Source organism: Condylostylus longicornis, unplaced genomic scaffold (assembly GCF_029603195.1).
Source record: "Condylostylus longicornis isolate FDR11 unplaced genomic scaffold, ASM2960319v2 ptg000004l, whole genome shotgun sequence".
Classification (NCBI taxonomy): Eukaryota; Metazoa; Arthropoda; class Insecta; order Diptera; family Dolichopodidae; genus Condylostylus; species Condylostylus longicornis.
This window is the reverse complement of record NW_026577973.1, coordinates 13,757,829-13,782,834: the sequence shown is the minus strand read 5'-3', so window position 1 is coordinate 13,782,834 and position 25,006 is coordinate 13,757,829. Positions and strand designations below refer to the sequence as shown.

The 25,006-nt window shown below is 24.0% G+C and overlaps 1 protein-coding gene across 1 annotated transcript; it reads right to left on the bottom strand.

Moving 5' to 3' along the window:
* Positions 1-875: 875 nt before the first annotated feature.
* On the bottom strand, positions 876-25,006 carry LOC129613388 (acyl-CoA Delta-9 desaturase). Its single transcript, XM_055527428.1, has 5 exons — positions 24,979-25,006; positions 22,840-23,043; positions 1,865-1,995; positions 1,373-1,764; positions 876-1,268 (listed from the first exon to the last, which is right to left on the bottom strand). The coding sequence occupies exons 1-5, from the start codon at positions 25,004-25,006 to the stop codon at positions 923-925; spliced, it is 1,101 nt and encodes a 366-aa protein (XP_055383403.1). The 3' UTR covers positions 876-922.

Below are 25,006 nucleotides of genomic sequence, written 5' to 3'. Positions count from 1 at the left end.
ATGCAATATTATTAAATTGTTATACCTGAAAATATAATGATAGAAATTAGTTTAATTTAAAAAATAGATGAAGTCAAATATTTTTTCGAGATTTTGAATTTAGAACTAAAAAAAAAAAAATTGTGTTAAAATTTAAGAATTTCTCATAGATTTTTTCTCTCTTGTTTCATAGAAAAGGTTTTCTGTACGGTCTTACCTTAAATTGAGAAAAAAAAAACACTTATATCCCGAAATGGTGCGTTTTTTTGTTGTATAGTAAATATTATTCTTAATTTTTACAATAATTAATTTAAATATTTTACCTTTTACCTTTAAAAAGCTTCATGGTTCTTTTCATTTTTTTTTTTTTGGAATTTGTTTCTTAATTCTATACTTTGTTTTTTTGATTTTAGTAATATTTAATATTAAAAAGCAATATTATTTTTACATTTAGTTAGTGATTTGTTTTAATTTAATTAGTGAAAATCAAAAAATAAAAAAAAAATAAAAATATTTAGAAATTGAGAATTAAAAATGAATGTTTTTTTTTTTGTTAAGGAAGAGTAGATAATTTTTTTTTACCCTAATTTAATTTCTTTTTAATAATTATTATTAATTAATTATCAAAAGAACAAAGTTAAATAATTTAAAATAATAAACAAAAAATAGTCTTTATAATTTTTAATTTTTTTTTTTGATAAAATTTAAAAAAAAATTATAAAAAAATTTTTTCCTATTTACTCCTATATACGAAATCGTTTTTTTTTTTAATTTAAAATTTTTTCGTTCACACACAATTTAATTATTTAATTATTATATATGATTATTATACACAATACATGGTTATGAGTAAATATATAAATATATAATATGTCATATAAAATATATTTATTAATTATTTATACAATTATATATATATATATATATATATATATATATAATATTATTCAGATTTTCTATTATATATTATTAAATTTGATGTATCATCATCTTTTGGTACTGGTACTTCTTCAACATGTTGATGATCATGATATTGATCACCATATATTGGATGTGTACCATCACCATATTTAACAATAGTACGTTTTATTAATTCTTCTGATGGTTGTTTCATATCCCATGCCCAACCTAATTTTGCGAATATATCTAACCACATTGTTGTTAAATTTAATTTATAATTTCCCAATTCAGCTGCTTTATAATCCCATGGGAATACATGATGATAATTATGCCATCCTTCACCCATTGCAATAACTGATACAAAACGATTTTCACTTGGATTAATTCGTCTATATATTTAAAAAAAAAAAAGAACAAATATATTATGTTATAGTCATTGATTCTAGTTCGTATAAAAAAAAAATTAAAATCAATTATAAAATTTATTATATACCTGTCGTATGGACGATATCCCCACATATGTGCTGCACTATTTACAGACCATGTAAAATGTAAACTAGATACATAACGGAATATACATTGTTGTATAATAGAAGCTTCCCATGTTTCATTCCAAAAATATACTGGTATTATTGTTGGTATTATAAAACATAATAACATTTTCAATGGTATAAAATATTTTTGATGAAATTGTACAACTGGATCATTTAAAACATCTGACATATCAATTTGACGTCCACGTTTTATAACATCTGGATGTTTATGCATCATTAACCAACCAACATGAGCAAAAAAGAAACCACGATTTGAATTATGTGGATCAGCATCTGTTTCTGAATATTTATGATGTACTCGATGATCTCTTACCCAATCAAATAATGTATTCTTTATATAATGAGAAATTATATAGAAAAGAAAAAAAAAAACAATTTTATTAAAAGTTTATGCTTAAATTAAAGTTAAAAAAAATACAATATAAATTTACCTGTCCTGCAAGTGAAAAACAACACATAAGAATTGCTCTCAATAGTGTATTAGCTTTATATGATCTATGAGTCCATAATCTATGGGCACCTCCTGTTACACCCAATCCAGCTATACCACCAGTAGTAAAGGCTATACATGATTTATAAAGAAAAGAAGAAATAAAACATACAAAAATAAAAAATTAAATTTTGATCAAATAAAAAAGGAATAAGAATGCTTCAATATGAATCATGCAACCTGTGTACGAAATTATCGTAAGTCGAAAATGACGATTTTGAGGAGGGCATTTTAAAGTTTTTGTTCTTTCCCCCAAAATATTTTCGAAAATTCTTTTGACTCAGAAAAGACATTTCATTTGTAATACATATTTAGTGAACAACATAATCATGCACTTCATCAAAGTTGATTTTGTTCTACGATCATATTCTGTGTGTGCACGCATGTATCTCAAGTTCTGCTGAACCGATTTTGATGAAATTTTATATGTAAGTTTATTTCCATACCATGCCACGGATTGATCAACTTTTGGGATATATCAGGCCTCGGGAACTGCACTTTTTTGCGGGCCTGTTTTACATTTTTGAACATTTTGAAGAAAGTATTCAATCGATTTACTTGAAATTTCATATATAAGCTTTTCTCCACCGTCCGCAAAAATTTCTAAATTTTGGAAGAAATCAGGCATCTGGACGTTTACTACGGGCAAAAAATATACATTTTTGCGTATATATAGAGAAATAATTGACCGATTTCATTAAAATTTAATATTTGAATTCCTCGTATTGAAACAATGAACATATAAATTTTTTGGAAAGATCAGGGCTCGAAAACTGATTTGCGGGTCGATTTTACATTTTGCACCATATCTACGGAACGAATTGATGGAATTTCTTGAAATTTAATATTTGAGTTCTGGTTAACTGGCGAGCTTTTCTGGGAATTCGGGTAGCATAAAGCGAAACTCTACTAAGTGCAAAATTTACATTTTTCTAGGTATGTTAACTATAAGCTTACTAATGTCCTAAAAATTGGAAAGAAGTATTTAACAGACCTTTTTATAATATTCTGTAACCCTTTCATTTAACTAGACAATATACAATGCGGTCGGTTATGTGCTGACCAGATTTTTTTTTGTTTGTAAACATAATATACTTGTAAGATATAAGGATGACGTAAGTTTTGAATAAATTCATAAAATATTGCAAATCTCGAAAATTTCTATAACAAATTTTAAAAAGCATTTAAAAGCAACATAGTTTTGAGAGAAAATGTCTCTCAAAATTAGATTTTTAAATCTATTTATCATACAAAAATCTAATATAAACGCAATACTTTCGTTAACGCAATACTGCAAAAAATATATGCAACATGACAGATATGCAATATATTTTTGACAATTCAATAAAAACAAAACAGTTAATGTGATTTTACTACGCTATTCAGAAAAGTTCATGATATTGCTGACAAATTAGCAATATTTATAAACTTTAATATACAATATTGAATTTGCTACATTTGTTTAAGAATACAAATATACCGTAGATTCGACTGCATTGTCGCAATTTACTGTGTTTTTGAAAAGATTTATGGTTTACTCTATTCAATCTATCTATTCAATTACTCTATTAAAATGGGTGGTGCGATATTTTATTGTTAGAATACAATAATCGAATTGTGCATAAGATTTTTTCTAGGTGTCATCAAAATATCTAAATTAATTTGACTTGTTTCGTTTCATATGAATAAAAGTTTAACCTCTTCCTACTAGTTTTTATGTACTAACTTTTTATTTGCATATTTGTTTATTAATTATCATCAATCATCAATTTTAGTATTATCTCTTAAGAATATTTATTATTTTTCTTTTATTAATTTAGCATTTAATTTAACGAGTTATAATTACAATTATTATTTTTGAACAGATAATAGCAGAAATTGTTAATGTCAATTGTTATTTAATTAAATCAATAATTTACAATGCGCTGAAACCCATTTTTATAGTATATGTTATTACTTCATACATTATTACAGATATAATAAGGTTTTCATGTTAAGTAATGGTTAAATAATAAAAATTTAATATTGTCTTAAACACGTTGGTCTATCTTGAACGTGAAAGGAAAGTAACATGACCATATATGAGTGTAATACAGATATGGTCAGATTTTATACGAACAGCACATTTTTGGCTATAATTATGAACGTTTTGTATATATATGTATATATATATATTTATGAAGAGTTTATGAATGATTTCAAAACTATTTTATGATGGTAAAATATTTTTTGTTATTTTTTTTTTGTCGAAATTTTAATTTCATTTCATTTTGTATATATATACATACTTCATTTTTATTCATTTACACACGTACTTATATTATAATACACATAAATATGGTGGGTATATAATTATGCTCTTAGTAACTTTTAAACATGTTTATTTTGTCTTGAAATTTTCACCGCTAAATAAATAAATGAAAAGAGAAAAAAAATTGACGATTTTTTCTTATATTATTAATTAAATTTACTGTTATATGTTAATTAGATTGTCATGCACATAAAGTAACCATTATAGTAACGAATTTATGTACTCCATATAGTATAATGAATTTCAAGGATTACGGATAACTACATGTATACACATTTATTTTAATTAGTATATAATATGTTTTATGTTGAAATATATAGGCAAATATTGTGCATTTCTTCATGTAGCTATGTAAAGTTAAAATAAATCTTACATATAAACTAGAATAAATGAAATTAAAATATTTGGATTCAAATTAAAAATAATGAATTTCAGTTACAACAGTAAAAATAGTAACGAAATTTCGAAGTACTTGTAGTATTAAGTATTATTATTATAATAGTACTATTTATTACAATAGTACAATTTATTATTACAATTATTACAATAATTTTCCTGAAATTTTTGTAAAATAAATCTAAATAAAAAAATAAAATGCATTTGAGTCAGTTGTAAATGTTAATGACTAATTCTTATATCATCAGTATAACACGTATTTAGATCTAAGTACATTTATTATGAATTTGAAATACTTGAACTGCACCGCTATACATTAGACTCAAACCAATATTTATAATGAAAATTTTAAAACAAATAAATTGTTCATTATAATAAAATTTACAAAGGGGTTTTTTTTTTCAAATATAAATACAATTCTTTTGAATTAATGCTAAATAAATAAATAGAATTGTTATTAAGTAATTTTATAATTTACAGTTACTTAATTTTCAAGTACTTTTTGAAGTATCTATTTAAACAAAAATATAAAATAAAGGAAAATTAATATGTAAGTATATAATTTCCTGCAAGACAAGTGAGAATAAATTATTAAGTAATATTTTTGCTTTTGATCAACCACAAAATTTATTTACATTGTAATATAAGTAAACGCATTAGAATGCATGTAAATCTCACGTTTTCTAACAAGGCTACTTATTTTTAGAAAATTTCTGAAGTTATCCATTTTTAGAATGACTTTTGATTAGTAAATACAAATGTGTCTAATATGATTGATATTTGTTTAAATTCTAATATTTTTTTCTTATAAATTTCAAATTACTTTTAATTTTTCCAAACAATGTAAAAAAAATGCTTATATCAATTTCGGTTTGTTTGTTGTCTATGTTTGTCTCTCTGTCAACACTACAAACGGAGAAAATAATCATGAAGTGTTCTGAAAATTTTTTTCTAAAACTGTGAGACTCCCAAAAAAAAATCATTTATTAAACGGGCCTTTTAAATGGGTTTCAAGAAGGGTCCGAACAAAATCAACAAAAAATATATATGTGCGGCCATAAATTCGGAAAAAAGTTATGAAACATTTTCATAACAATAAATTTTTTAGTTAACTTTTTCGAAAAGTGTTCAAAGCCTCAGACTCAGAAAAAGGTATACTGCGCAGAAATATACGGCATATAAAAATATTTGTATATGCTCGTACGGCATGTAAAATTCTACTTTAAATTGTACCTATTTTGTGCTCATTCAATCTATTAAATTTGATTGTAATTATATAGTTTTAGGTAAATTTTTAAGGTATAATTATATAGTTTGAAATAGGTATCTTCCATAAATTTTAGGTACCCGTTATATGAGAATTTTACGTTTTTGTTTAATTTACGAGGAGCTCAGAAGCAAAATGGCTTAAACTTTATTCCCAATGTTTGCTTTTCTGTTAGAAATTTATATAAAATTAGGTCCTAAATTTAATTTTGTAGACAAAAAAATCAAATATATTTCCTACATTCCATTATTTTTTTTTTTTGGCAAAATTTAATTTTTTCTAGTGCAAAAGTGGTCTTGTGGCCAAAATTTTGGAAATAAAGGTTAGACCGCGTTGCTTCTGAGCCCTTCACTTATACTCCTACTAAATTTATGAAGAATTTTTGTAATTGTTAATTGAGCTAATATGCTCTTGAATGTATTGTGTCACAATTACCAAGAGATGTAGTTGAGAAGATGTAGTTGATTATTTTGTAGTATTATACTGTTAGTGTTTTTCTAGGAGGGGCCGAATGACAAATTTTGAGAGATTGCTCAAAAGAACTTGGTGGCTTAGATAGGCGACCTGGAATCGAACATTTGATGACGACCTGTTGGTCATAGGACAGTGGTAGTATTAAACGATAAATTAATACTAATCAGGATACGGCTAACTTACCTCACCGACAAAATTAATCATCAAACTAACCATATATTCTAATAAGTTCTTGAAAACTCCACAAAAAAAGTCTCTCTACTTTTACGGAGTATAAAAATTTTTTAGTTACGTGTTAAGACAGTTAAGTTGGGTGCGAATTCAGTTTTAGGCGTAGACTAAATTTAACTTTTTTAACTTGTTTAAATTAAGTTTTTAGAAAAGAACTATCAAATTATACTTAATTATTAAAATTAGAAAAAAAATTAATAAAATAGAATAATTCAAGGTTAAAAAATAGTAATCTATATAAAATAAATAAAAAAAAAACATATTGAATAAATAAATTTAATTTTTAGTTTTTTTTATTATTTCGGTTTATTCCACTTGACTGTTTTTGTTTTTTCTTTTTAAAATAGATAAAATTTATTTTACGTCATATAATATTTCCGTTCTAAGTTATTCTTACCTTTGTCTATAATACAACAACAAGATTTTTAATGTATTGAACAAGATTTTTATTTTAAGATCTATTGTATATAAATTTTGATTAATCCTGTTTTTATTTTGAATTAAATTGCTTTGAATTAATTAATTGTAGTATAGGTAAAGCTTATATATATAAACTGAAAGATGTTTTGACTGTAACATTTTTTGTCATAAAGCAAATTTCGGGTAGAGTTTTTTGAATTTATTTATGAATTACCTAATGGACTTTGATTTTTAGATGGAATCACTTTAAATAAGAAATGAGAAATTTTATAGCAAATTTTTCATTATAAAGGTGTAAATTCATATTTTCTTGTATTCAATTTTGAATATTTTCATTCATATTAAATCTTATTTTGTGTATAACTGTTCTTATTGTAGATTGCAGATTGGAGCGATGAGGCACCACGGCCTTTATTATTGTGCATTGTGAGCATCTTCCCACGGATGCCTTTGGCCTCCCGAAACCAGCACTTCTGATGAATTTGAGCAACTTTTCAAGGGAAATACTAACACTAGCGAGGTACACACAATCAGTCCCATTTAATATAGATCAACCCTCCGACTCATTGGCGAGGTGCTCCTTTCCATTTACCTAGAACCTACAAGAACCAGTAGCCCTAAATCTGCTTTGCTAAGTTACTTCTTAGGCTTGCTGTGTCCCGTCAGGAAGCTAAAATTCCACGATCTGTCTCCATATATTCGCTCTAACATATATTTTTATAGAAAAATTCGGTGGTTATTAATATCTTAACAGGAATATTAACTGAATCAATTCAATATGTCTTTAAAATTTCATAAAAATATCTGGGAAATATGCTGTGCAACAGATGTGATAATTACTGTGATAATATGCAAGTAATTTATATTTAAAAAAAAACCTTAAACCGTTTCTTATAATAACATTGTTTTGTATGTAATTAATATGATACCATAACTTATCAATTTATCATTCAATATTGACCTTAAAATAGGCATCTAATAATAGAAATAAAAAATTGCATTTAAGTTCACTTTTTTCAAAAATTTCGACATAAAAAAAAAAATTTGCTTCGTCATTTTTTATTAATTTGAAATTTATTTAAAGAAAAAATTTTTATTCAAAAAAGGTAATAAACTTTAAAAAATTAAAAGGAGGTGAAAAAATGTTTAAAGCCAAAAATTTTGTATTGAAAAATTAAAAACGCTGTGGAAAAAAACCTGATTGTTAAAAAATAAAATTAAAAATAAAAACAAAATTTTTGAATTGTCATAATATTTTTTTTTTTCAGATGATGATAAAAAAGTGCTCACTCATTCTCATTTCAACAATAAGAAATCATCCATAAGGCTTACCAATACAATATGTTTACGAATGGTTGTATGTGTAAGTATAGTTTTTGAGTATTTTTGAATAAACAATTTTTGCATAATATTATTAATTACTAGTAATTCTGCTTTAATTCACTTGAAAGCTTAAGAATACTATTGTTATAGCAATAAGTAATATTAGTAGTAGGGTTAATTATGCTGTATTCACATATTTATGTACTCCAAAATTTTGTAATACCACAGTATTTATTTTATTTTAAAGACATATTTAAATTTGATGAGAAATGATATTTTATTTGAGCTTAGTATTTAACTGAAAGTAGGACCTGGTTCTAAAAAAATATTCAATAGATGGCGGTATAGTCCCAAAAAGATATTATTTTTTTACCGAAATAAGTATCGAGTTTTTTAAACCCAAAAACAAAAATATATACAGGAATACATATAATATGAGAAAACAAAAAATTCTAATATTTTAAGTTTTTTTTATTCGAAATGTCAAAAGATATTAATTTTAAGTCAAAAGAAATGCATGTGGGAAAGTGTGTTTTAATAAAAAAATCTGAACAGGACATTACCGACCACGTTATATTAAAGTTTTGCATAAAATTATGAAAATTTTCTTTAAATATTTATTTTAAATTCTATGAGTGATAGAAATTAAGCTTTAGTTAATGTATCTAGAAAAATGTAAATTTGATTCTTAGTTGAGATTCATTTTCGGTTACCCAATCCCTTGCAAAATTTTCCAGTAAATTTCTTTAACAACCAGGAGTCAAATATTAAATTTTAAAAAATTCCGTCGATTTGTCCCTGAGATGAGCAAATATATAAATTTGACCTTTGGTTTTACCTTCCAAACCTGATATATTCCTGAAAAATTTACTGGTTCATTCTTTTAATGATCATAGAATTTAAATATCTATTAAAATATAGCTAATTGTAAGTAAATTGGTTGAATATTTCTCTGTATACAAGCAAAAATGTGAAAGCATAGTAAGCATCCACTTGCTGACACCAGACTTCCTTAAAAAATTAGTTGACTTGTTGTATTGGCAGGCGGAACATATATAGAAAATTTCAGTAAAATCCGCTGATTATTTTCTTCAAAACAGTTGTCAAACCTTAAATCGGCCAAAGATCCAATTCTGGAAATCTGATATATTCCAAAAATTTATAAAATCCTCAAAGCAAACTCAGTTATAAATTTTAAATAGAAATTGAGTTATATACTTAAAAATATCAATAAGTATAAACAAAAGAAGCAGTCGAGATAGACTTTAGGTTCCTATAAATAGCAAACTGTTGAGCTGTGGATATAGTCTCAACACAAAACTTTTGCCTACTAATGAGATTTTATACAATGGCTTATTTAGAGCCATTATATAGACTAAATATGCCATTGTATGGATTTATTGTTGTATTTAGATATGAGACACCCCACCCCTTAGATGTAGATTATGATTTTGTCAAAATTATTAGTCAGTATTGATAAAAATTTCAATGTGTACAATATTACGAAAATAAATTCTATCTTACACATTTAATAATCAACTTGAGTAAAACAAGAAAATTTAAATAAATATAAAAATGATTTTTATAAAAATATAAAATTCTATCACTATTTTATTTTAATTCTCATACAAAAATGATTTAAATTGGTAATTTAATTCATCCATAATTTGATTCGAACCTAATCACATTTTTGTTAATCCAAAATTTTAAAATTCAATTTTACACGCTCTAACATTATTTGTACACGTTCCTCTATTGTATGGTTTTCATTAATCATTATTATTAGTTTTAATAATTTAAAACGCATTTATTTGAGAAGGATTCAAAATAAACCTGTTCGAATATTATTGTCAAGGTAAAATAGACAACTTGTGGTATAATATTATGTAAATATGAATATCTACTTGTATTTCTAAATTTTTTATACTTATTGAACATAAGTAAATATACACAGAAATAATAATTTTGAGGATTCGAATTTAATTTATAATTATTTATACATACATACATATTTAGTTTATATTAATTATGATTATTATACTCAATAAATTATTAATAAGTTTTGTATTTTAATAAATAATTAAACAAAAATTTAAATAAGAAATACTTATGAATGTATAAAAGAGATTATTTTTTAAAATATTTGCTGAAAATTATGCTAATTAAAATTTATAATATGAGTATATTTATACATATTAACGTATATTAAAATATTTGTGAAGATCCCAAACAAGCTTCGAAATAGTTTCTTCACAGTTTAAATTTTTTAAATTTATTAATTTAAACAAAGAACAAGAAATATTTTTCAATTGCTTTTAAAATACAAAAAATTCTTAATTTTTAATTCTTATCAGGAACTAGTACAAATAGATATTCATTTAGCTAGTCCTAAATATCAAAAATTTTCTTTAATTTTGAATGTATGATTTTAATATTAAAGCTTCAATATTAGAGCATTCTATTCTTGATTATTAGAGCAATTCGGAGTGGAATACTTAAGCATAAAATTTTAATTTTGGGAAAACTAAACCATTTACCCTGAGCTTATTATTTAGTGACTTTCTCATTATTATTAAGAATTCTCTCCATTCACATGCATATGTTCAAAGGTTTAGAACTCTTATAAATTTTATTTTTAATTTAGAATATTTATTAAACAAGATTTTATCGTATCCAATTCACTTGCTTTGTATTTATGTATGATACACGAATAAATTTTTATTAATTTTATAAATATTTCGTTTATTTTATTCTTTAATTTTAGAATTAATTAAAATATTCTATATTATTTCTTTTCGTTTTCTTATTTAAATTTATTTAATTACGTTTCAAATATTAATGCTAGAATTTAAGTAATTTGAATTTTAAGTTTTTGTTTCAACAAATTATTTTCATAATAATTTAATCGTGTCTCAGAAAATATTAATATGTTAAAGTAAACAAATTTTATGTGACCAATGGTGCAGCGGTTATGGCAACTCCAATGCAAAAGGCTCTTGGGATGTTAGATCATTGTAAAAATTATATTCAATAATTAATATTCCATATCAATCACCATACATATTTATATTCGTATAATTATATCAATATTGAAGCAAAAATAAATTATGAGTGTCGACAACTTTAAAAGTATAATATAAAGAAAAAACTACGGCAGGCTATAGCCATCCGCCATGGTAAATTAATTACTTATAAAACTTAATCTAAAGTCAAGTTAAAGTTCTTAAATCAAATAGAGTATAGTTTTCAAAGACATGCTATTTGTTCCCAAGTGGAGCGCGATTAAATTTAACAAGAATTATTTTATAAGCATTAGCCAATATTTAGAAAACTGTTACCGGAATATCCATATGAATCATTCATTCGTTAAAATGTATGGCCGCCACACAACTAATACGGTCACATATAATTTATTCTCATTTTAGCTTTGGTGTTCCTTAAAATTCAAGTCAATTTTAGTACTTCTTTAAAGAAAACTATAACCATGAATATTAAGTTATACGAGTTAAAATTTATAATGGGTTTTCCTCCAGGTGTATAAAAGAAAAATCCAAATTTTATTTCCAGTTTTTTTATTAACCCAAAATTCTTTCCTTGTCTTTTTTTGTTTTTTTTTCTCTTAAATTAAAACATAATTCATTTATAGGTAAAGTTTAAGCGTACATGACTCTGTAAAGCACTCCTTTAAATTTAAGATTAACATAACCTTGGTTCATGATTTTTTTCCCTGTAATACCAGAAATTCAATGTGATTTAAAGTTTAAATACTTGATTCCTCGAATTATTATTGCTGTTGCTGGTGTTGGTTTTTTTTATGAATTTATTGTTGCAAGTAAAAGAATTTCTTAAAAATGATTGAAAGCATTTTCTTTTAGTTTTATCCATTATTCTCCGGTTTTTTTTTTGTTTCTATAAGTCCATGAAAATTAATTGCAATAATTAAATAAATTTTTTTAAGTATGATTTTTTTCAAAGATGGACACCAGTGTTTTTCAAATTTTTTAAGTCACAAGAGCTGTTGATGTTACACAAGAGCTTTGCACTTATGAGGATTATACAAGTTTAAGTTTCTTATTACCAGTTCAATTTCTTTGTCCACACTCTTTTTGTTAACCGATGTTTTCTATTCAAAATATTGAGTATTACTATAAATTTTGACAACACGAGATTTGTCATATTATTGTGTTAAAAATTTTAAAATTAAAATTAATTTATTTTTATGTCATCTAATTTGAAGTAAATTTTATTTTCCGAATTTGAAAAAACATGCGCGCTTACACGCTAAGATGCAAAAGCTTGAAGGTTAGAGTTTGCTAAAAATAATTTCGTTTTTCTTGTTTATTGAACGTGAATAATATGCGAAAGGTGAAAGTAATGGCATTATTTATTGCTTATGCTGCGTACGTATACTGCGTAACAATGTATTGTAACTAATGTTTTTGTGTGTTTATATGCATATATAGTTCCTATAACGAAAAGTTTAGGAACAAGATGATATTTGCAAAACTTTCTTTGCCAAAAAAACCTTCAAGTATACATAATATTTTTCCTTTTTTTTTCTCCCATTTCCTTATTTCTTATTATGTAACACGTATTTAACCGGTAATAAAATTATACGGTTCATTCAATTATCCTCATTTTTATATTTTATTTTAATCGATAATTTAAGGAGTTTACATATATGTACATATATTAATATAGGAAATTATGATGTTTAATAATAAATATTCTGTATTAAGAGGCAATAAAAAACTTATTGAAGAGAACTTGTTGTTGATCTCTTGAAGCAACAGGTTTTGATTCCAATCAAGAGGATCAAATATAATATTTCAATATTTCTGTGATTTGAAAGAATGGTAGTAGTATTCTCAATTTGGAATTGCTTCACATTGGTAAATTAAGGAAATGAAAATATAGAATAAAAAACTTATAAATAAAATTATAAAATTATTAACCAAAGAACAACAAATATGGAATTAAAAATCTATACGAATAAAATGAACACTATACTACACCTTTCTTTTTTTTAAGGAAACAAAAAAACAATATTATTCCGGAAATCTGTAATTATGAGCATTTTGTTATTAAATGAGAATAAGGGAGAGTTGGCTAAAAATTGAGGAAGAATTGCTATCACAACAAATTATAAATAAATTCAGAAGAATTTTATTTTAAAATATGGGCTTATATGAGTTTTAATATAAGAGTTCATGAGAAAAATAGGTTGAATTTGCGTTTGCAGTTCTGACTCCAGGAGGTTTTATTATTTAAAACTGCGCTGCAATAGAACTACTGAAGCAGAGCTGCCAACAAAAGCTCCGGTGTCAAAAATTTGACACAAATCTTTATTAGAACTGCAAACGCGGATTCAATCATATTTGTGTTACCAAATTTTATAAATGCTTATAATATATAAGATAACAAATAAAAACAAATATATTGCATTGCACAAGTAAACCCCATTAATATTTATGGCACTTCACCAAAATTCAATCCAATAGAATTGATTTTGATATAGATTTATGTTAATCAATAATTATGTTACTCTTTTATAGTGGGCATTTCATAATTTCAAATTTCTTTCACCTTCTGATGTTATTTTCGAAAAAAATTTTTTATTGTTAATTTATTTACTCTACTCTGGTATAAGTCTATATATTATACATATATAAAATTTTTTCTTCACCTACATTAAACTATTTAAATTTTATAATAGTGTACATTGATATTTTCACGTGTGTTTTTAAATTTTTTTAATATGGTCCCATTTTTCTTTAATGCGACATCATCTCTATATGTAGAAGCATCCAAAACTCTAATATACATACTTATATATTACAAAATTAAAAATGAAAAAAAAAATTAACAAAAAGTAAATAAGATTTCATGATGAAATAATATAAAAAAAAAGAGAAAAAATTAAAAAAAAAATTGCCATAAAAGGTAAATAGAGCTGTGTGTCATTGAGTTTTGGGTTTTATGGACGAAAAACATAAGAAAAAAGAAGAAAACCCAACTATATAACAGTTAAAATTATGAAGAATAAAACAGAGTGCTTGTAATTTATAAAAATATTGTTAATAGCTACTAAGTGTTAATGTAAAAACACATTGAAAACTATTTGTAAGAGTTTTGTGATTTCTTTCTTATGAAAATCTTCAATATTAACCTGTTATACAAGATTTCTCAATATAATGTCGCTAATAAGTGTAGCTAGTAAGTAAAATAATGTCATGGAATAATTAATATTATGTTAAATGAATTTTTTATGTCTTTAATTCTAATTAATTTTTTAAAAATTTGTTTATAAATTTTTGCTTTCTTAATTTAATGTTAAATTTATTATTGAATTCCTTGATAAAATCTATGCAACTAACCTCTACATCTAGTACCTTTTTTTTTGTTTATGTAGGGTAGTCAGACGTCCCGGTTTTGATGAAGTTTTTTCGCGTTTCGAAAAACTTTCTCAAAACGGATAAATCGTCTCAGTTTAAGATTTTTAACTAAAAAAAATTCTAATGAAAAATTTTGGTCAGCTGCCAGATTTTAAACAGATTTAAACCTCAAACGTTTTCACTTTCACATATATGTATATTGTTTCTCTTCAGATTTTAGAAAAAAGAAGAAAAACATATATGACAACAAAAAAAACCTGATGTGGTCAGCCCAAAACTTCAATGTATATTATCTAGATTAGTAAAAGTATTCCAGAAGATTATGAAAATGCGTTTTAAACACTTCTTTACAATTTTAAAGACACTAATTAGCTTTCTGTTAACATACCTGGCAAAATATGAATTTGGCTCTTAGTAGAGTTTCGTCAGATTTACACGAAAAGTTTGTCAGTAACTTCAACCAACAGAACTCTGGTTAACAACCAGAACTCAAATATTAAATTTCAAGAAATTTCATCAATTCGTTCCGTAGATATGGTAAAAATGTAAAATCAGCCCCCAGATCGGTTCCTGACGCCTGATATATCCCAAAAGTTGATCAATTCATAGTCAATCCATAGTCGAAATAAACTCACTCAATAAAATTTCATCACAATCGGTTCAACCTTGAACTTGAGACACGCGCGTGCACGCACAGACCGACAAATCGACATGTTGCTAAAAATAGTTTATTTACACTTTCCTGCATGGAAAAGTGTGTTACAACAGAAAACTCGACGTCGAAAATTGTAGACATTTTTATTGAATTTTGCAGAGCAGTACAAAAAATAAGTAAAATAGTGTCGCTAATAAAATCTCAATCTCATCTTTGCTACCATAAAAATATATGGATAAGAAAACAGCACTTACTTCCGTTCCCTACCTTAAAGAACAAACTGGCATTATTTATGTAATACTCGTATATAACTTTTAAATTTCCTATTTTATTTGTCTTAGCACGAGTTCGGCTAAGCAGAATTCTTTTTTTATAAATTTTTTGTGTTTTAGAATTATACTGGTTTATTTAGCTGAGAATCTAACTATACCCTAGAAAATGTGACGTGTTATAATTGTTTATCCTACTATAATTTTGTATTTTGTATATTCACTTATCAAATTTTTATTCTACTGTACCAATTTAACAGAATAAAATTTTTTCTAATGCTTATTTAAAATCGATTTCGATACATCGATCATTGATCGGATGAGTTCAATTAAATAAAATATTCTTTAGCATTTCCGTTCAGTTCAAATACATAATTACAGTTTCTGGTTTGATTCAATTAAAGTCAATTGAACTGAATTGAAGTGATATTGTGCTGACCCCTGTGAATAAATATTTGAATAATATATGTATATATTATTATGTACGAGTATGTACATTTTGTTACAATGTTATAAATATAACATGATAGCTTGGATTATTCATCAACTGGGTAAATTATACATAAAATAATAAATGATTTATATAAGTAGTATTTAATCTTCAAATTATTGAATTTTGACCTTAAATTTATGGTCTTCAATGTTAATATTTATTACATTATAAGGTGAGACATAAAAGAAGTGCTTTAATTTTTTAAAATATATTTTTTCTTTTTTTTATACGTAAAGGAAATTTAGAGGATTTCAAATAATTTTAAAGATAATAAATACGATAACAATATGATTTTTTTTTTATAAACACGCCAAACTAATTTTGTCAAATCATTTTTATACCTATATACACATTTTTAGTCAGAATAACATAGTCAGAACTTCATGAAACGAATAACCATTTTGGAATAGAATTTGTTCGTGTTAAAGAGTGAAGGGGTACGAAAAATAACTTTCGAATTCATTTAATTACATGCAAAAAACAGTTTCTTTTGCGAATTAGTAAACACTCGTAATTGAACAAAAATTTCATGTTAAAGAAGTTATTTAAATTACAATTGTTTGGCTTTGAGTAGCGATTATTATTACAATGTCGTGAAAATTTTCGTGTTTTAAAGAATTTAGTTCGGTTTAAGAGCTCAAAAATGCAATTCAAAACATTTTCAATATTAAAGAGAATTTCGTCTTATGGGAATCCGTATTATTGAGGTTTGACTGTAAATGACAAAAGATTGTAATACCCGTAAGCTAATCTTATGCCTCTGAGTGTATATACATATCTGTAGATTTGACTCTACACATAATTATTACAAGCAATTTTAGTGAAAGTATATATAAATATGTAAATATGTATAAGAAAGTGTAAATGAACGTTTAACACATCATGCTGTATAAAACTATTGAAAACTTTCAATAGAAATTTAACGATCTTTATAAAAAAAATTACTTTATATTATATAGAAAACTTAAAAGAAAACAAAAAAAAAAAACAAAAATAAGAAAAATATAGGTCATGGTTTAATTTATTAAAATTAAGATAAATATAAAAAAAAAAGACAAGAAAACTCTGTTAAAATAGTTAAATTGCAAAAATAAGATTGTTGTCCATTAAAATAAACTTTACATTTGCAATAAGCATTTTATGGAAATTTTTAAATTTAGTAATTCAAAAATTTTATTTATTCATTTTTAATATTCGCCTATCTTTTGTATGTACATATGTATGTACATTACATTTCCATAATTTAAAATTGCTTTTTGTTTTGTTGATTGTCTTTGAAGATAAGTGGGTTGAGTTCAACTATTAAAATAATCTATAGAATAATAGTTTTTTAAAGTAAAATCTAAGATTTTTACATTCTTTCGGCAGATCATTACTTAATATTCATCACATTCAAATATATTGTTATTGAAAATGTTCGATTGAGAGAATATCATACACCTATGAATGTATGAGTTCGGGAGTAAACTAAAATGAAAAAATATTCTTCTTGCCTCTTTGTGAATAATATTTTGTTAATTATTGTCTTATGAGAACACTAATTCTTTATATATAAATGGTTGCCGTATTGGGTATGTGGTATTAAAATTATCGCATTTCTTGTGGTGTATTTACATTCATGGAAACAAATTTTTTCTGACAACCGCTTGTCATACACCTTAAGATTAAACATTTAAGAAGTGCTTACATTTATTAAATAGTAGGACAAGCAAAAAATTAATTGTGAAAACATAACCAGAGCGGTGAGAACAACAACGGAACAGCAAATGTACAGTATTTTCCGTATAATGTCACACACGCAAATGGAAACAGATAATGTCAAAAAAAAAACTGTCAGTGGTAAAATAGTGATTCAGGTTATTTCCGTTATTGAAAATTCAAGTCGGTAATTTCACTTAATTCTCGACTGTCTTATTGAAATATGTGCATTCTATATGAAATCTGACATTTCTCCGCTATCAAATCGTCGAATCTGACGAATTCTGACAAAAGCGCTCTTGTTCTATTTTCAACTTAATGTGTGAATGAGAGTGAGTACACTGAAGAGTAAATGAAATGCGAGAGAATAATATAGAATCTAGGAAATCAAAATACATATGCGTTTGTTGCGTGTTAGCGAAGAGTTGCGTTCCTTATTTAACTTGAAAATTACATGGTAAATTGACTTAAGCAAAATGGACTCCGAATAAAAATGAACAACGCATTTGAATTATTTATTTTTTATTTCAAAATATTTTAAAATTTTTATTATAAAGACCTTTTGTATAAAAATAATATAAAACACAAACATATGTAAATAAATTTAGGGGACTTGTTTAATAATATCTAACATAAGAAAGAGAAGAAAAACAACTGAAAAAAATTTAAAAAGACATTAACATTTTTTATTTTTATTTTCGTTTTTTTTTTTGTTCAAAGAAATTCTTTTAGAATGTTTTGCATATAATTTGAATATTCTGAACTTCGATCGGATATAAATTGAGTGAATTAAAATTATTTCTTCATAGGAAATTTCCAATTTTTTGAAATATCTAATAATAAATAAGCATAAATGAAAGCAAAGAAACAAAAAAAAAAGTAAAAAATTTCGGAAATCAAAACTATTTTTTTTTCTATTTTTTTCTATTTCGTATAATTTTAAAAGTTTATTGGCCAGAGTTTAAAAAAATTTGCATGTTACATAATTAAAAAATTAAAATTTTATACACTCATAATATGATTTGTAAATTTTTTCTTTTTTTTTTAAATAAAAAGTTAATAAAAAAGAGAAAGAAAAAACTGCCGGCTAATCGAAAGTTTTTTCTATATAAGTACCTATCTACTTATACCTTGAAATTTATCGTATATTCAAGCAGCCATATATACATACACTACTTATCATAAGTTTAGATAATATTTTTTAGATGATTGAATAATTGGATAATTATTGTTATATTTTTATTGTATAATGCAAAATTTTGATAAAATATATAAAATATATTTAATTATCTATATTTATGTTATAAACGTTATACATAATATATTGCGAAAAAATATTGAAATTGATCAACATATGGGTCTAAGATTTTGTTTTCTTTTTTTTTTATGGAAATCCCAAAATTAAGGTATACATACATATAATAATATTTTTGGTCTTTTGGTTATTTTGGCAATAAAATATCGTATTTGGGGTTATATGTTTTTGAAAATAGGTTAAAATTTACAATTTTATATTGCGAAAAAAAAATCAATTATATTGCCATTTTAATTTTTGAAAATTTTCAAATATTTGGTAATTATTTGAACTTATTAGGTACATACAACAAAGGTTGTTTTTATTTAAATTAAATAATTTATTTTTTTGATTTAAATGTTTTTGTTTTTTTTTTTAGAAATTGTCATGTAAAAATGGAATGGGGCAATTAGAAGGGTAATTTTTTTAACAGTTGCCTGTATTTCAATGTAATACACGGTTTAATAATGTAAAATATGAATTCAAGGCAATTAACCTGTTGTTTATAGAAATTTTTGTGGCATCAATTCTATTACGTTTTATCTACTATATAATATAACAGACAGGCGTAATTTTATATAATAAGACTTGAAAGAAAACAAGAGGCTGAAAGGTTATTCTCCTACAAGGCAAAACATTGAATATATACATTCATTCCTATGTTAGCTTAAATTTTATTAATTGTAAAAAGAATATCACGCTTTTATTTTTATATTTTATAGAGTGTCCGAGACTCGATACATCGCCGGAAGAAGAATTTTATGAGCTTTAAAGTGAGTCGACTTTGTTTGTAATATTTACCGAGTTATAAACAAAATTGTGAGAATAATATCGAAAGAAAGGTCAATTTTGAGGTCACGTAACTCAAGAAGAAGAGCTAGTATTTTTTGATCGTTTCAACCTTGTTTCGGTAGTACCATCGAGTTTCAATCACCCTGTATGCACAATATTTTGTATATATAAATCATAGTTTAATTTTTTTATAGTTTAATTTTCGTTCATTCTAACCTTAATATTTTCCTATTCTCTTATATTATTGAGTCTAAGCCTTATGTATTTTTTAGCGAATTGTGTTTTAAAGATGATGAAAATCTTATTATTTTACCAATTTTCAAAAATTTAACAAAAAAGAATCATTGAAAAGTGTTTATGATAGTTGTAAAATTGCCATTACTTTTCTAGTATCACAATGGAAGTGTGCGAAAAACGTACATACATACATATTGAAAAATAAAAATTAAACCATAAATAAATAAAAACCTCACTTGATTTAAGATAAATAAATTTTTTAAAGCTTTAAAATTATTGCAGTTTAATTTTAACCTTTCTTTATATTTTTATGATCATGTCAAATACCATAAAATTGATAAGTATTAAGACTTATGTTTTGTGTAATTAGTTTCATTAACTGAATTTTGTGATAAATTTGTTGATATTTAGGGTTTATCTAACTCAAAATCCGTAATAATCGTATATGATCTTAAATGTTTGTGAATTTAAAGGAAATTTTTATTTGCTTTTTTATTTTTCAATGTATTTGAATAAGATTTAAAAAATGAAGGTGAAATTATTATTCATAAAATTTTAAATTCAATAGGAGGCTTTTCAAATAACATGGTTTTTGTTTTTATTTGCCAAGATTTCCAAATTATAATTGTTTATTGTTTATTTAAGAGTATTTATGTATGCACATACACATATGTATGTATATTGAAGCGGTAGAAGAGACGGATGGGAAGTAAGATTGTAGCAATAATTAAATAACCCATTAATATTGACTGTTGATTTAGGTATGTGCTAGTTTATTTGTGATTTATAATGTTAAATATATTTTTGAGAATAAAATATGTAGCTTCATTCAATCGGTTTAAGTATCATACTTCAAATTAATTTTCAAATTATTTAAAATGCATCGAGTATTTTGAGAATTAATTTAATGTTATTTAAATCAAAAGATTTAAGTGAAGAACTTTTAAATATTACAATTAAACAAATTGCCGACTAATTTAAATAAAACCTCCTTTTTTATAGTAATTCAAATTTTAAAATGTTAAAATTCGATAAAAATTATATTTAATGTTAAAAACTACAGTCGTAACTTAGTGTTACTTTGGTAGTTTTTTAGAAAATCAAGCATGTATTTCTCTGTCGAAAAAGTGAAGTGTATCAGCTTATAAGAACAGAAATTGAGTATATCGGTATATTGTCAATTTCATGTATACAATGACAATTCATGTAACATATTATAACTGTTTTTACAGTTTTCAACAAATCATACACATAATACTATTTCAATTTTTTAGGCTTCAAATTGTTAAAATCACAAGAAAAGATAAGATGAAATAGCTTTTTTTCTCCCAATGTTTCTTATACAATTGTTTGCTCTACTCTTAATGGTACGAGTATTTGAGTAAAAATACATATATGCTATATGAGTGTTTTTTGGATAAATATTTGAACGTTTTAAAAAAGTCAAAAAAAAATGGAATTCAAAAAGGAAGACAATGCCGTTCAGACAGTTATCGTTTATGAAGTTGGCAAATTTTGCAACTGCTAAATAATATGAACTTTTGTTTATTATCATATATTTGCTGATATTAATTTAAACAATTAATTTAAAGTTTATCTAGTATTATACTTTTATATATGCATATCCGTTGGTCCCAACAATGTTGTCTAACAGCCGAAACTCTTTTCGCAACTTCAATTTAAATTTAGTTATTATAATTGTGATAGTTACCCAAAATACCTAGATTTTTAAATGCAGAAAGTATAAATTAGAAAGTACGAATTTTATGTACAACAATTACATGAGTACTAATAATTATTTTCAACTTTCAATTGAAATATTAATTTAATTTTCAAAATTGTAATGGTAAAAAGTGCAATTCAAATAATAATTTTTTTTTGATTTGTCCTAAAATTTTGAGATGGTTTTAGTATTCTACTTCATCATTTATATATTAATTAAATCTGTATGAAATTCCTATTGAATTTTTAATAATATTCAATATTTGGATTTGTATTAGAGTCGAACACGTTTAATACACATAGAAAAATGTCAAAGAATTTGTGATTTTAAGGAAATTGTGCTCGGATATTAAGCGGTGCTCGGATAAATTTACATTATCTAAAATTAAGCAAGTGTATAAAAATTTTTACGCATTTACTTTGAAATAAGGTTAAAAATATTTTTAAATCACAAATATTTAAACAGATCTAAAAACTGTAAACAATGACACTTATAAATCATAACTGAGAGCTACTTCAACGGTACATTATAAAACAAGATGACTGTTCACTGACAGATGTAATTTTTTTTTTTTGTCAAATTTTAATTTTGTGATTAAGTGAGCTAAATTAAATGACATTAGACATTTTGATGTTGAGAATTACGTGATTTTAATAGAATTTCTATTAAGCGAGTGTTCTATTTAGCAAGTTTGAATAATGTGTAAAAATATATAGAAATTTTTCTTGTCAAAAATTTTGTGAATTAACTCGAGTTGTGATACTAAATAGGGTTGATATTAAACGTGATTTACTGTAAGTGAATAGATAATAGCATGATTAAATAATTTATTTCATATACATAAAGTCTTATGTAATGAATATGGATAATAATGATAGTATTAATTTTAGTTTTTATATAATAAAATATAATTTTTTATATAAATATAATATACTTACACCAAATTGTTGTATAAAATATATGATTATCATAATCATATGCATATATACCATAGAAAAATACCAAATGTAATGCAGTTATTTGTATTATTTTATCCCATTTTAATGGTGCTTTAAATTTAATAATACCAAATATTGAATCACCTTTAAAATCTTCTGTATATATATTTAAATCAGTTTTATTACGATGATCAGCAGTAAATTCTAATTTTTGTTCTTGATTTTCTTTAATTAATAAATTATTATTATTATTATTGTCATTATTAATATTATTATTATTATTTTCAAAAAATATTTTTTTATTAACTAATTTTATATTGGTATTATTATTTTGATCATTTTGTTGTAATAATAATGATGTTGTAGAGAAATTTTCTTGATCTGAAAATAATCCAATTGGTTCATCATTATCATTATCATCATCATTATCATTATTTTCATTTTGTTGTTGCTGTTGTTCTTGTAGTGATTTTAATGTTTTATCAATTGTTGTAGTTTTATTAATTTGACAATTATCAACAAGTAAATCACTATTTGTTTTAATATAATCTTTAACAATTATATTATTATCATTATTTGATGTTGATGTTGTATTTGATGAAACATTTTTTACAACTTTTGTTGCATCAACACGTTCTGATGTTGATAAATGACCCATTTTTTTTATTTTGTTTTTTTTTTTTGTTAAGTCTTTTCTTATATAATATTTTTTTATTATATTATATACTATATAATAATTAATTATATATCTATAGCCGGTTCTTTATATTTTGACTTTTTAATAAATTTATTAAATTTATTTATTTTTCGGTTTAAATTAGAAATTATGAAAAAAAATTTTAAGAGTTTTTTTTTTATGAAATGCAAAAGTTTAAAAATATTACAAAATTAAAAATTGGCAAGTCATTATGTTTCGTTTTTTATTATAATTTTTTTGTGTTGTTGATCTTTTTTAATAATTTAGTCTTTGTTTTTTTGTTTCTCAAAAAAAAAAATCACTTCAATCCTAAACGAATTTTTTATTTTGTTTAAATAAAAACGTTTATCGTTTTTTGTGAGTTTTTGCTTTAGGAGAAAAGAAAAACCAAAAACTTATCCACCTTTATGGTTGTAAAATTGTTTAATGAATTGGATACTATTATGAAATGTTTTCACTTTTTATCAAAAAACAAAAAAAAGTAAAAAGTAAAAAGAAAACAAACAAAAACACAAAGCACTTTAAAATTTTAAAAATAACAAAAAATTATTTTTTCCCCTTTTATTTTCTTCGTATTTTTTTTTTTAAATTCTTCTATTTTTTTCTATTTATTTTCACTATTTTTTTTTTTTATTTTCGTTAATTAAAATAAAAGTTTGTATTTAATTATAATTTTCTTATTTTCAATATTTTTTTTTATCATCTCATTTTAATTAAAAAATAGTCCATAAAAATTTTACACTGAAAAATTAAATAAAATTTTTAATAAATTTCGGAAAATCAATTAATTTAAAAATAATTCCAAAATATTATCGCCGATATCCAAAATTTTAAAATTGAATTTTGCAATAAAAAGAAAATTGTTCCAATATTTTTATTGTATTAATCTCAGTTATTCCTATAAGTTTAATTATTCGTTGTTACCCTTGTTAACGCTTCAGTTCTACTAAACAGAATTGTTATAATCGTTAACTGTTATATGGTATATAAAAATAAAATTTTACAATATCTTAAATATAAAATTGAAAAAAGAAAATTTTTTCCAAAAATTCGAAAACAACGCACGAATTGAATGCGGTATGGTGAGAAATAAAAACCAAAACAAAAAAAAAACAAAGAAAATCACAAAATGAATTTTCGAAAATTAATCAAAAGGAAAATAAAATACAAAGAAAAAAAATACGCGAAAATATTAAGGTTTCAGTCAACAAAATCTTTTTTTTTTTTTTTAAATTAGCTTTTTGTTATACGTTAACCTTTAACAGGTTGTAGGTATTAGGACCGAATAAATTCGAAAAAAAATTGTCACAACTTTTATAAATCCCCTTCCATTCACGTATTGAACGCAACGCAAAATATCAGTGGTGTTTATTGTCCGTTCTGTTGTCAATGTTAATGTTAATTATTTTTTCTTCTTTTTTTTTTGTTTTATTTTGCTTTACTGCGTTGTTTTGTTGGTATTGGTGTCAT